The sequence below is a fragment of the Oryzias latipes genome, chromosome 1 (assembly GCF_053564925.1).
Source record: "Oryzias latipes strain Hd-rR chromosome 1, Olatipes_Hd-rR_3.1".
Classification (NCBI taxonomy): Eukaryota; Metazoa; Chordata; class Actinopteri; order Beloniformes; family Adrianichthyidae; genus Oryzias; species Oryzias latipes.
Window position 1 is genome coordinate 16845001 of NC_136237.1, and position 13065 is coordinate 16858065.

A 13065-nucleotide genomic window follows, 5' to 3' on the forward strand; every position below is an offset into this window, starting at 1 on the left:
CCACATCGAGAGGAGACAGTTGAGGTGGCTTGGGCATCTGGTCCGGATGCTCCCTGGACATGCCCATCAGTGTGTGAATGTACAGCACGTGTGTTTGCATGGGTGCATGGGACTGTAACTGTAAAGTGCCTCGGGCCTTCAAGACAGGTAGAAATTGCTATATAAGTACGGTATATACCATTTATCATTCTTTCACTATTAAGAAATAAGACATAAGTTCACAACACAAAAAACTCTTTCCTATTACAATTTTTATTTTGTTACAAATGTCAATATTGATGCAGTACTGCAGAATTTGAGATTTCAACCTGTGATAGCAGGAACACAGGCTCAATTTCTGCTACGTCCGACCATGTGTCAAAGTGTCCTTGGGCAAGACGCTAAACCTTTGGTGCTCTGGATGGTCAAGTTGACATCATGGAAAAGCAGTTTTGCCGCCATTGGTGCATTAATGTGTGAAGGAAGTGTGATTGTTGCTTTGGTCCATGCAATCTATACAACATCATTTACCATTTCCTGGTCTGAGTTTTGTCTAAACTTGGTTATAGCATAGGGGACGTGCTCTTGTTCCTGATGAGCTTGGATGGTGGAGTAGACAATTGCGTTTTCAAAGTTAACTTGGCTGTAGTGAAGTTCACAATCTGCTGCTTTTGCTGGGATCTCCTCATACACGTGATCAGGGTTTAACTGATAAAAACAAAAAAAATAAAACATCTTTTTTAACAGTTTTTGACCATGAGGATCACTTCAGCGTCTCAGCTTTAGCAGCAAAAACAATAAAAACTATTGTTTTTCAATAAAAGCCGATGGAATCTTTACCTTCTCCAGCTTCTCTGTAACTTCTAACCTTGAGGATTGAGCTGAGGTTCTTTTTCTCCTGTTCAGTAGAAATAGTCGAAATAAAATTGGAAGAAGATACAAAGACAGAACTATAAATATTACATAACATTAGTGATCATACTCACCTAACCCAAAGGAAAACTGTGAGACAGACAGAAACAAAGACTATTGTTGAAACTCCAACAACTGCTTTCCATGTTGTTGGGCTGCTTGTAACAGTGAAAGTCTTTACTGGTGACATGGAGTTTTCTTTTGTTTTATCAACACATGAGTAGTTTCCTGCATCCTGACTGGTGACTGCATCTATAACCAGGTGTTTGTTTTCCAGCTTCAGAGGTTGATGGTTTAAATACCAACGAAAGTTTGAGTTTTGAGTCAGAGGACAGCTGGTGCTGCACGTTAAAGTGACTTTCTGACCCTCAGTCACCTCTGCAGAAGGTCTGATCTTTACTCTCAGATCTAATTCAAAGAAAGAACGACAAACCAAAAAATATATAAAAAGTAAGGAAATAAAGCATTTATTTAGGTTATCCACTTTAATAAACATAAAAGTATGAAGATAATAGTTACCTGTGACAATCAAAGTAACTTCAGGAAAAGTGGATTCTTTCCATTCTCTAGAGTTTCTTTCAATTCTAAACACATATTCTCCTGAGTCACTTTTACTTAATTTTTCAAATCTAAGGTTATGTTGGTTTGGAGACTCATAAAATGTCACTTTATTATTTTTTTCTTTCACTTGTTCTTCCTGGTTTATATTTCTGTTTTTTTTAAACCAAAGTTTAGACTTTGGCGGCTGGTCATGAGGATGTGAATATTTACAGTAGATATTCAGAGAGGAGTCTTTCAGAGCACAGATTCTTTTTTGGGCACAAGTCACAGTCCAGCAGCTGCTGTTATCAAAACCTGAAATGTAAAAAAAAATGTGAATTTATTGTTTAGAGTTTAATTAAATGATTTGAATTACATCAATACTGAGATGTAAAGATCATAAATATGATCATTTGTTGCTTAAAGCATAAAGTTCACAGAATGATGATTTTAAACTTAATAAACTTTGTGTTTTTTATACTCACAGACATCAGCAGAATGAAAGTCCTTCATATCTTTCACAGCACAAGTGAAGGTGTCTGCAGATGTTAAGGGAACTGTAATCGTCCTACTTTCTTCCTTTTTGTTCCTAAACAAAACAATGGAGGCCTGAGGTTCAGTCAGAGAACACCTGCTGTTGCAGGTTAACCTGACATGATCGTGTTGTAGACGGGTCTGTTGAAGATAGATTTCTGTTGAGAGATTATAGAGATTTTTATCAACATTGGATTGTAACTATAAATCTGCATTATATCTCATATTTACATCTTGTTCAAAGTCAACAACAGAAAGTCAGAATCATAGCAGTTTATCTCCACAAACAATCAAAGTGAAAACTTGACTTTAAATAAATCTGAAGAAAGTAAAGTTAAAGATCACCTTTGGGAAACATGATGGAGCATTGTTTATTCACTGATGAACACAGGCTGCTTTCAGCATACGTCACCCTGAAACAAGTTGATGTGACTAAATCTGGTGAAAAAAGCAAAAAAAATGTCATTAATTGACCTACAAGAACTTATTGTGAAAAGAAAAAGTGAGTCTATTCAGAGCTTCTTTCACACAATGAGGAAGAATGTGCCGCTGCTCACCTACTGAGACTTCAGGGGCTCTGAAATCCTCATAACCTTTGACAGCACAGGAGTAAGTGACTGCCTCCTCACCGCTGACTAGCTCTTGGTACCATGGAGACCAGTCCTGATAGAGAAACTTTCTGTTCTTGAACCAGAGGAAGCCTGTGTGGTTTTGAGTGAAAGGACAGCCGCTGCTGCTGCTGCACATAAGTGTTGCTGTCTGTCCGTCTTTGGAAGGAAACACCTTCACCTGCAGCTCTGTAACAACAGTTCTAACAGTGTTTGCTAATTATCATTTACAGAAATAGACGTGCATCATTAAAACCACTTTACCTTCCGCGTAGAGCTGAATTTGGTTTTTTCTGCAGCTGTCTTTGTCAGCAGATTCACAACAGACATAAATGTTCTCATCACTCTTGTTTAGATCATTGATGGTCAGAGTGAGACGACTCTCTTCTGATAATCTGTACTTTTTTTGGTTTCCATCCACAACAACCTCCTGAAAGTAACTCACTGAGCCGTTTCTGAACACAGAGAACCATTTATATTCTTTTTCTGCTGCTGAATCTCCAGCAGAGCAGCTCAGATTCACGGATGAACCTTTCAATGCACAGATGCTGTTTGTTTGTCCCTGAACTCCTGTAATAGAAGATTCGATTAACTGTCAAACAGAACCATATCATCTATTTTGTTCTATTGTACGAAAAGGCATTTTGCCATTTATTTCTGAATTGTTAGTTGCATTTTTACAACTTTTATAATTGTTTAAAGAAATGTATCGCATAAAAAAATGCATTTTCTTAATAAAAGGAATCTCACCATTTCTTTAAAAACGTTGCAAGCAGAATCTAGGGCAGTTCTTCAAACGATGCAGAAAAATAATCTGAGATTATTTACCTGATATGTAAAGAAGGAAAAGCAGACATCCAGCTTCTGTCATGAGTAGGACTGCTGTCTTCTTCAGGTTTGAACATGAGACTTTTTCACCACTTCTTCTTATCATTACTCTAGTTTGGATCATGAGTGGAATGACTCTTCTGATTTTTACTTCTCAGTGCTGTGAAGTTAGCAGTCATTGTTAAAAACAAATTCATGTTTATCTGAGGAAAACACACAGGAATTTTTGGGATTATAAATCTGTGTGTTTCTACATTTTTTAGCTTCAAAAATATTACACCCTCAGGCCTGGGAAGCCTACGGAGCCCGTGTCCTGACATTAAGATATTAAAATATATCTTGTTCCCACAGATTATTATCTCGTTCGCACGAAATACTATTCCGTTCCCACAAGATACTATTGCGTTCCCTCAAAATACTATTCCGTTCCCTCGAAATGATTAACTCGTGCGAACGCAATAATTATTTCCTTTCGAACGCAATAATTAATCCGTTCGAACGCAATAATTATTCACGTCATAAGTCATACACGGCACGCGGATATGCTCTCTGTACGCCGGCAAAAGCCGCTTTCAGCGGTAACTTCCGTGTCTCTGTGACCCACATTCGTTCAAAAAGGAACATGAAAAACAACAATGATCACTTTATTACTGTCTCAATGAATATAAGAAAAATATCAAAAGATTTATGATAACTAGGCTGCTTTGTCATACGATAGCACCTGCTAGGCTACTACTAGCTCCGCCGCAGAGCTCTCTGATGTATGCCGGCATTTGGGCAACTGGCTGGTCCCTTGACAGACAGATAGCTGATATTGTAGTTTAGGGTCGAATAGGAATAATAATATTCAGGACTTGTCTTTTATTAACTTAGCAGTCAGTCGCTTTACATTCGAAGGCTATTAGGCTACATGCTAACTGACTAGCCGATCATTTATCCTGTTATTAATTTACATCATAGATTTACAGCAGATACCTTCACATTTCTGTCTGTCTGTGTCTCATTACATTGCATTGAAGACACGGAGGATGTTTAGAGAACATATTTATTTATTTTAAAAAGCACAAAAGCATCCATCGTATTCACGTTCATTCACAGGATGTGACACATCTGGTACGCCCTCCGTCATCTTGCTGCAAAAGCCGGTTCCTGCTGCTACTTCCGTATCTCTGTGAGCATTCAATAGGGGTAAAAATAAAAGCAAGAATGGTCGATCTGTTATTGTCTCGATGAAAATCTGAAAAAATATCATATTAAGCTGGCTGCTTCGCCTAAAGCACTTACCTTTAGCTCGTAGCATAACAACAATAGCAGTACGTCACGTTTCCCAGCATGCTTTGCAGCCAATCATTGGCCAATCACCGTGTCCCTGTAACCGAGGTGTAACAACAAGACCAATGATTCGCCGCTATGCATGCTGGGAAACGTGATGTACTGCTATTGTTGTTATGCTACGAGCATAACGAACTACGAACAGATCGACCATTCTTGCTTTTATTTTTACCCCTATTGAATGCTCACAGAGACACCGAAGTAGCGGCAGGAAGCGGCTTTTGCAGCAAGATGACGGAGGGCGTACCAGATGATGTGAATGAACGTGAATACGATGGATGCTTTTGTGCTTTTTAAAATAAATAAATCTGTTCTCTAAACATCCTCCGTGTCTTCAATGGAATGTAATGAGACAGACAGAAATGTGAAGGTATCTGCTGTAAATCTATGACATAAATAAATAACAGGATAAATGATCGGCTAGTCAGTTAGCATGTAGCCTAATAGCCTTCGAATGTAAAGCGACTGACTGCTAAAGTTAATAAAAGACAAGTCCTGAATATTATTATTCCTATTCGACCCTAAACTACAATATCAGCTGTCTGTCTGTCAACCGACCAGCCAGTTGCCCAAATGCCGGCATACATCAGAGAGCTCTGTGGCGGAGCTAATAGTAGCAGCCTAGCAGGAGCTATCGTATGAAAAAGCAGCCTAGTTATCATAAATCTTTTGATATTTTTCTTATATTCATTGAGACAGTAATAAAGTGATCATTGTTGTTTTTCATGTTCCTTATTTGAACGAATGTGGGTCACAGAGACACGGAAGTTGCCGCTGAAAGCGGCTTTTGCCGGCGTACAGAGAGCATATCAGCGTGAATGACTTATGACGTGAATAATTATTGCGTTCGAATGAAATAATTATTGCGTTCGCACGAGTTAATCATTTTGAGGGAACGGAATAGTATTTTGTGGGAACGGAATAGTATCTTGTGGGAACGCAATAGTATCTTGTGGGAACAGAATAGTATTTCGTGCGAACGAGATAATAATCTGTGGGAACAAGATATATTTTAATATCTTAATGTCAGGACACGGGCTCCGTATAAGCCAACAATCAAGGGACACGACTGCTGAGAGCCCAGTTCCCCACAAAAGGGATTGGGTAGATGACAGAGGATCGCTGGCCTCACCTTTATTGTGTAACGTGCATGGATGTTGAAGTGTATAGTGTGGTGAGGTAAGAAATGTGTGTCATAAAAGGACTTTGGATTTTTAATGAAATAATTGATATCTTCTGTAAAAGAAGTATTTTGTCATCAACAAACAAGCAAGATTTCTGGCTCTCACAGACCTTAAACTTCTTTACGAAGCTCTTCTATTTTGGACTCATTCTCTGACTGAATGTCACCTGGTTGAACTTGTTATCTGTGTAAAATAGACCTGTCCACACCATTAAACAGACTCCTAATTCTGCTATGTCCAAGATCAAAGATCTGTCAATTGACACCACAAACAAAATTCTATACCAGCACCAGACCGGGAAAAATGATTCTGCAGTAGGAAAGCAGCTTGGTGTGAAGAAATCAACTGTCGGAGCAATCATTAGAAAATTAAAGAAATACAAGACTACAGGGGCTTTGTGCAAGGTCTCACCCCGTGCAGTTAAAATGATCACAAGAATGGTGAGTAAAGTCCCATGATAACACATTAACCTGCAGAGAGCTGGGACCAGAATACTGAAGGCTATAAAAAATGAAAGGCTATGCTCATCTGTCTAAGCAGAAAAACATACACAATTGGTGACTGACAGAATAGTTTTGCCCCGCTGTACTTGATGAGTCTTCTGCAGAACTCATCTTTCAGTCAATATCTGTTTAATAAAAGCTAACATTTAACAGTGTCTACACAGTTTTGTTGTGTTAAGAAAGCAATATATAAATAAATGTATATATAAACCTCAAAATACCTTTTTAATGTTTTCCCCACATAAAATACATGCACTTTAGGAGTTTAATGAAAAGAAAAATGAAACAAAGCATAGGAATGCTTACCTGAGTCTTAATATGACGTTCCTGTCCCCACTGATCTGTTTGATTTAAAAAAATCTTAAAGTATACTGCTCTATTTCTTTTAAAGGTTATTGCAGAAATAAAAAGAAAAAACACAAAGCAAAAACTAATAAAATAAAACGAAATTTGTTTATTCTTTTTTTTAAGTCTGGTCTCATTCGAACTACAGCTTTATACAGCAGAGCGACAGTTACTCGTGGTTGGTAAAAATTCACTGTGCTTGCTAGAAACTGTTCCTTCTTCACAAATCACTTCCTTCCGCTTTCAGAAACTGTCACCCAAAGTCGTGCATCGCAATTTGATAATGCCAGTGAACTTCCTCCCCTTGTGTGACCCTACAGTTGATGTGAGAGTGGACTGTGCCTCCGTGTCGAGCTCCAATTAACTTGTTGAAACAGAGTCAGTGGATGCTTCTGAGGACTCGAAGGAATACCGGACGAGAGTGTGGGTGTCTAGTCTACCATCTGTGTCATCTGTGGATTCAGAACCTAGCATCACTGACCAATATGATGCAGCTAGGGTTAGCAGGCAGCATGATACTAGCAGTACATTAGTGATAGACGTCATTCCACCTGAGTCACTAGTAGGTCAAGAGCTGGATGTTTCATGTCAGGTGAAGTTTTCCCCCCTCAGTGGCTCAAACAGCATTTGAGGATGGCTCCACTACTGTGTGTATCTCAGTTGCTGAGAAGGAACCAGTCCCTCCTTCTTTTACAAATGCTTCAGCACCTACCACTGTCCATAGAGTTGTAACCACTGCAGAGGCCAGAGAAGTCATGAGTCGTGTTAGATCAAGGGCTGGAAGATTGCTAAAACCAGTTAATAGACTCATTGAAATGATGCATCAGAAAACTAGGCTGATGTCATAGTTTAGGGGAAAAAAAAGTTCTATGTTGCATTTTGGGGTGAAGATTTATATACTTTTTTTTCTTTTTTGTGATATTTGTGAGGTACTGATTCTCTGTGTTCTGGTGGTTTACAGTGCACAGTTATAAAATATGTAACAGGCATATTTTGCTCTATGTGTGGTTACGGAGTCTGGCCAACTCCCTCCATACTGACTCTTTTTGAGTGGTCTTTCGACTGAGGTTTTGTGGCTGTAGTAGAAATTTCACCAGTGATGTGTAGTTCAGAAAAATACACTGAAGATGTAACATTTATACTGCTCTGATTTTGTTTGGTTTTCCATCTACACATTCTTTGTTTGACACATTTGAGTGACTGGTCATTCGTTCCTTTGTGCAATTTTTTTATGTGTCTGTATGCAAGTGGATTTTAGCTGTGGGGAGTGTAACAGAATAAATGTGAATCCACTTGCCACAGGAGTTTTAATTATTTATTTATTATTTTTATTGGGCTATTGGGCGCCCCCTATCGGTTCATGTCTGTATTCTAAGTGTAGCAACAAAATCTTTATTAGTTGTGACACAGACATGTCCGAGGTAGGTCGCATTTTGCAGCACTCCGCATTATTATTTATTTTAATTTATAATCATTGCCTCACTGTGATATTTTTGTTGTATATCATTTTAGTGGTTCTTTGTTTGGTAAATGTATTTTAAGTTAGCTAATCTGTGTATGTTCAATGGACTTTATACTTAGCGTGCTGCGTGTCCATGTGCGAGAGCCTTCCATGTGTGACCATCACCCTTTATGTTGTGCAGAATAAAAGGCAAAATAAAGACAAGCTGGCTGTCCTGTCGTTCCACAACAAAAACACAACGCAGAAAAATCATCCTGAACCAGCTGTCGTCCAGACTGAGCTGGTTACATATTTTTAACTCACCTATAATGTGAAGAACATTGCTCTCAGTGGGAGCAGTGATGCTGATCTGTGCCACATAAAACAAGCACTCAGACAATGAAACCTCATTCCAACCAGGCAGTTCAGAACGGATTTATTGAGCAGCTGAAGCCAGCAGATCTTTACATTCATAGCCGTTAGTGTGGTTGACTGGCAGAGTGCACGATTTTGTATTTTATAGAGTCGAAGTCCTGTTTTCTCCGAAAAGTAGACCAAAAAAAAGGGCTTATGGCTGACACTGTGACAAAATATGCAGCTATGAACAAAAAAAAAATTCCAAAAACAAAACAAGTTCTTTTTTACATAAAGGAAATACTTTTTCACAGTTCAGAATGCTATTTATTAAAATGCTCCGTCCTCCGAACACACAATATATCGACCCCCCACACCTCGGCTCCGTGCTCACACACCCGTCTCCACCTGCATGCGCTCCTCCCCCTCTCTCTCGTGGCACGCGCCCCACTCAGCACACACCCACTCACACACACCTTTCTGTGACCGACTCCATCTAGTTTTGAAACTGAGAAGTGCAAAAGAGTTGAGCTCAAGCGACATGTGCGGGCCATTTTCAATTATATAAAAATAAATAATAAAAATAAATAAAAACACAACAATAAAAACAGACCCGCGGGCCGCAGTTTGCCCGCGGCCGTAGTTTGGACACCCCTGCTGTACATACTGCTCAGTAAAGCTCCAAGACACTTGTGACCATAATATTTTAACAAATTGGAATTTTTTCTTTTGCCTTTCCATTTAATCCTGTCATCAGATGATCACACAATTCAAATAACAAAAATCAACAGCGTGCTGGAGTGCGCTCTCTGTACAAGACCCAAGGGAGGGAGGAGCGGCTGGGGTGGGGGCACCCAATCAGTTACGATGTGCTTATGTTACTGATCATATCATGTAAATATATGTGCACAAACAGCAGTGAAATAACAAAAATATGGACTATAAGTAATTTGGTAACGCTTCCTTTTACAGTACAGTACTTACAGTGTACTTAATTGGTATTTACATGGTACTTATAGTGTAACTACTGGGTACTTTCAGGGTACTTACATGGTACTTTTTATGGAATTTACTGGGTACTTACAGTGTGTTTACATGGTACTTTCTATGGGACTTTACTGGGTACTTACATGGTACTTTTTGTGTCTACTCTGTACTTACATGGTACTTTTTGTGTCTACTCTGTACTTACATGGTACTTACTGTGTATTTATATGGTACTATTTGGTTCATACCTATGTGGTACATACTGGGTATTTATAATATTCTTACTGGGTATTTACATGTTGTGCAAAGGTGTCTTTTATGGTACTTACCACATGTAAGAACAAATAAAGTACCTTGACCTTTAGGTCTGCACTCGCTGCATGTTTCATGGTATTTACCATGAATTTACCACAGAAACTACCCCTTAAGTACACTGAAACTGTAACTGTAAAAGAAAGTCAGCCCTATTTCCACTCAACTACATGGTACTTTCATTCATAAATACTGGGTATGTTCACTTGAATATTACTTGGTACTTACCCCTTAAGTACAATGAAACTGTAACTGTAAAAGAAAGTCAGCCCTATTTCCACTCTATTACATGGTACTTTCAGTAGTAAATGCTGGGTATGTACACGTATTACCATCCCGTACAGTGTACATACACACTTGGTCTTCTGACCTCACCACATGAGACAATGCTAACCTGTTGGTAAGGGTAAAGTAACTACATTGTAAAAACATGTTCTGGCCTGATTACTTCTTGTAACATGAGGCAAGTTTAAAGAGAAACAAGACAGCAGTGAAAACAACAATCTTTAATATGATACATGTCTGCAGCATACAAAGTGTCATCACAATGAAATAGGTTTTAAGTACAAAACAGTGCAAAGGAGAATTCTAAAAAACACATTATTGGCCTGAGGGTCGTGCTTTTTGTCCATCAAAATTCTTTCAGCAGAGTTTGGTAACGGTGCAGGACTTCTTCAGGGTTTGTAACTGCAAGAAAATTCACAATATGAGCTCAAGTGAACATAAAAAGCAGAACGACTTTGATGAAGTACAAAATATATTTTACTTATTTAATCATTTCTGTAATGAGTTTGATAAATTTCTGTGAATTATTTTTCGCTTTGACTGTAATGCTTGAAATTAATCAATTATCCTCATTTATGAACATGACAATAAATTATTCACAACTTTATATTTTAGTTACATAAACAAGAACAACAAAAAAGAAATCAAAGAAAAAAAATCAAAATTGCCATAAAAAAATCTAATTTGTTTAGACAAAGAATGACAAAAGCAATGTTTTAATTGGCAATTGCTGTGTGTATTTCTTCTTTATAAATATTATTCGCACCTACAATTTGCATTAGCATGAAACACATGGCAGTGTAAAAGAAAAGGAAAAAAGAAATAAATAGGCAATTTCAAATTCAACACAGTTATTCACAAAAATATGTTTTAATTTTCAAACAGTTACATTCACTGTGTTGGGTGGTATTGTTGTCTCTCTCATATTTGAAAATAAATAAATAAAAATAAAATAAAAACGGCGAAAGAAAAGAAAATGGGGGAAATGCAGTTAAACTCTTCATTAATGTAAATAATATGTCCACTTGGTGGATTTAACTTACTTTAGCTTACTCTCCTGTGGATTCGTCTGGAATGTCTTCTTCACCACAGCTGATCTAAAGCGGTAAAAAGACGGAAGTACGTCATCATTATTTTAAATAAACGCCTTTCTTTGATTTTCCCAGAAAGACGTGCGCTCAGTCAAACGAGCACAGAACAACAGACTTTATCATTTAGGCTACGTGTTTGTTTTACAGGTGCCCCTCTCCTGGTAAGTAACAACAATGTTTGTAGATTTTCATTACAAACTTTGAAAATGTATACATGAAATAACTGAAATTATTGGAGTAAGGTAGACATGCTCTTACGTCACGTTTCAAACACAGAGATAGTGGCTTGAAATCACGAGGTTAGCTTCTTTATAAAGTTTGATCAGTTTAAATATTTGCATGTAATTTATCCAATATTTTAAAAAAACAAAAACACTGGCTTACCTGCCAGATGAAGAGAAATTCAAACTGTTGCGCGCGCCTCGAGGCTCTCCGGATTAATCTGCAAGTTCACTTTGGGGGTAGTTGTGCTGCATTCAAGTGCGCTGGGAATTTGCAACGTTACTTGCCCCGACCTAGTTAACAAAAACACACACTCGGGGTGTTTTTAGTATTAAAAGTAAATATTTAGCCTTGTTGTTTTACATATTTTCCTGACATTATATAATATATATTAAAACAAGTTCATTTTTAGAATAATTTATTATCATGTTTTTAAATGAGGATAATTGATTAATTTCAAGCATTACAGTCAAAGCGATAAAAAAATCATAGAGATTTATCAAACTCATTACAGAAATGATTAAATAAGTAAAATATATTTTGTACTTCATCAAAGTCGTTCTGCTTTTTATGTTCACTTGAGCTCATATTGTGAATTTTCTTGCAGTTACAAACCCTGAAGAAGTCCTGCACCGTTACCAAACTCTGCTGAAAGAATTTTGATGGACAAAAAGCACGACCCTCAGGCCAATAATGTGTTTTTTAGAATTCTCCTTTGCACTGTTTTGTACTTAAAACCTATTTCATTGTGATGACACTTTGTATGCTGCAGACACGTATCATATTAAAGATTGTTGTTTTCACTGCTGTCTTGTTTCTCTTTAAACTTGCCTCATGTTACAAGAAGTAATCAGGCCAGAATATGTTTTTAGAATGTAGTTACTTTACCCTTACCAACAGGTTAGCATTGTCTCATTTGGTGAGGTCAGAAGACCAAGTGTGTATGTACACTGTATGGGAAGGTAATACGTGTACATACCCAGCCTTTACTACTGAAAGTACCATGTAATAGAGTGGAAATAGGGCTGACTTTCTTTTACAGTTGCAGTTTCATTGTACTTAAGGGGTAAGTACCAAGTAATATTCAAGTGAACATACCCAGCACTTACTACTGAAAGTACCATGTAATAGAGTGGAAATAGGGCTGACTTTCTTTTACAGTTACAGTTTCAGTGTACTTAAGGGGTAAGTACCAAGTAATATTCAAGTGAACATACCCGGTATTTAGTAATGAAAGTACCATGTAGCTGAGTGGAAATAGGGCTGACTTTCTTTTACAGTTACAGTTTCAGTGTACTTAAGGGGTAGTTTCTGTGGTAAATTCATGGTAAATACCATGAAACATGCAGTGAGTGCAGACCTAAAGGTCAAAGTACTTTATTTGTACTTACCTTTTTCTTACATGTGGTAAGTACCATAAAAGACACCTTTGCACAACATGTAAATACCCAGTAAGAATATTATAAATACCCAGTATGTACCACATAAGTATGAACCAAATAGTACCATATAAATACACAGTATGTACCATGTAAGTACAGAGTAGACACAAAAAGTACCATGTAAGTACCCAGTAAAGTCCCATAGAAAGTACCATGTAAACACACT

General features: G+C 37.6%; 1 protein-coding gene and 2 long non-coding RNA genes across 3 annotated transcripts in view; 1 reads left to right on the plus strand and 2 right to left on the minus strand.

The window, feature by feature from the left end:
* LOC105358364 (B-cell receptor CD22-like) overlaps positions 1-6830 on the minus strand; it is a 7417-nt gene extending 587 nt beyond the window's left edge. The window contains exons 1-10 of the mRNA XM_020700992.3: positions 6727-6830; positions 3402-3561; positions 2838-3143; positions 2523-2762; positions 2311-2403; positions 1917-2123; positions 1411-1746; positions 966-1299; positions 820-877; positions 1-687 (exon numbers count right to left, since the gene is read on the minus strand). The exon at positions 1-687 is cut by the window's left edge and continues 587 nt beyond it. Coding sequence (XP_020556651.2) covers positions 493-687; positions 820-877; positions 966-1299; positions 1411-1746; positions 1917-2123; positions 2311-2403; positions 2523-2762; positions 2838-3143; positions 3402-3525 — 1893 coding nt within the window. The 5' untranslated portion in view covers positions 3526-3561; positions 6727-6830 and the 3' untranslated portion in view covers positions 1-492. The remainder of the gene's footprint in view (positions 688-819; positions 878-965; positions 1300-1410; positions 1747-1916; positions 2124-2310; positions 2404-2522; positions 2763-2837; positions 3144-3401; positions 3562-6726) is intronic.
* Positions 6831-10350: 3520 nt separating this feature from the next.
* LOC105358842 (uncharacterized) lies at positions 10351-11864 on the minus strand. The gene is made up of 3 exons (XR_912346.4): positions 11620-11864; positions 11188-11241; positions 10351-10546 (listed from the first exon to the last, which is right to left on the minus strand). It is a non-coding gene; the product is annotated as an uncharacterized LOC105358842 (long non-coding RNA).
* LOC144994063 (uncharacterized) lies at positions 11112-12264 on the plus strand. Its single transcript, XR_013657444.1, has 2 exons — positions 11112-11396; positions 12065-12264. It is a non-coding gene; the product is annotated as an uncharacterized LOC144994063 (long non-coding RNA).
* The last annotated feature ends 801 nt before the right edge of the window (positions 12265-13065 follow it).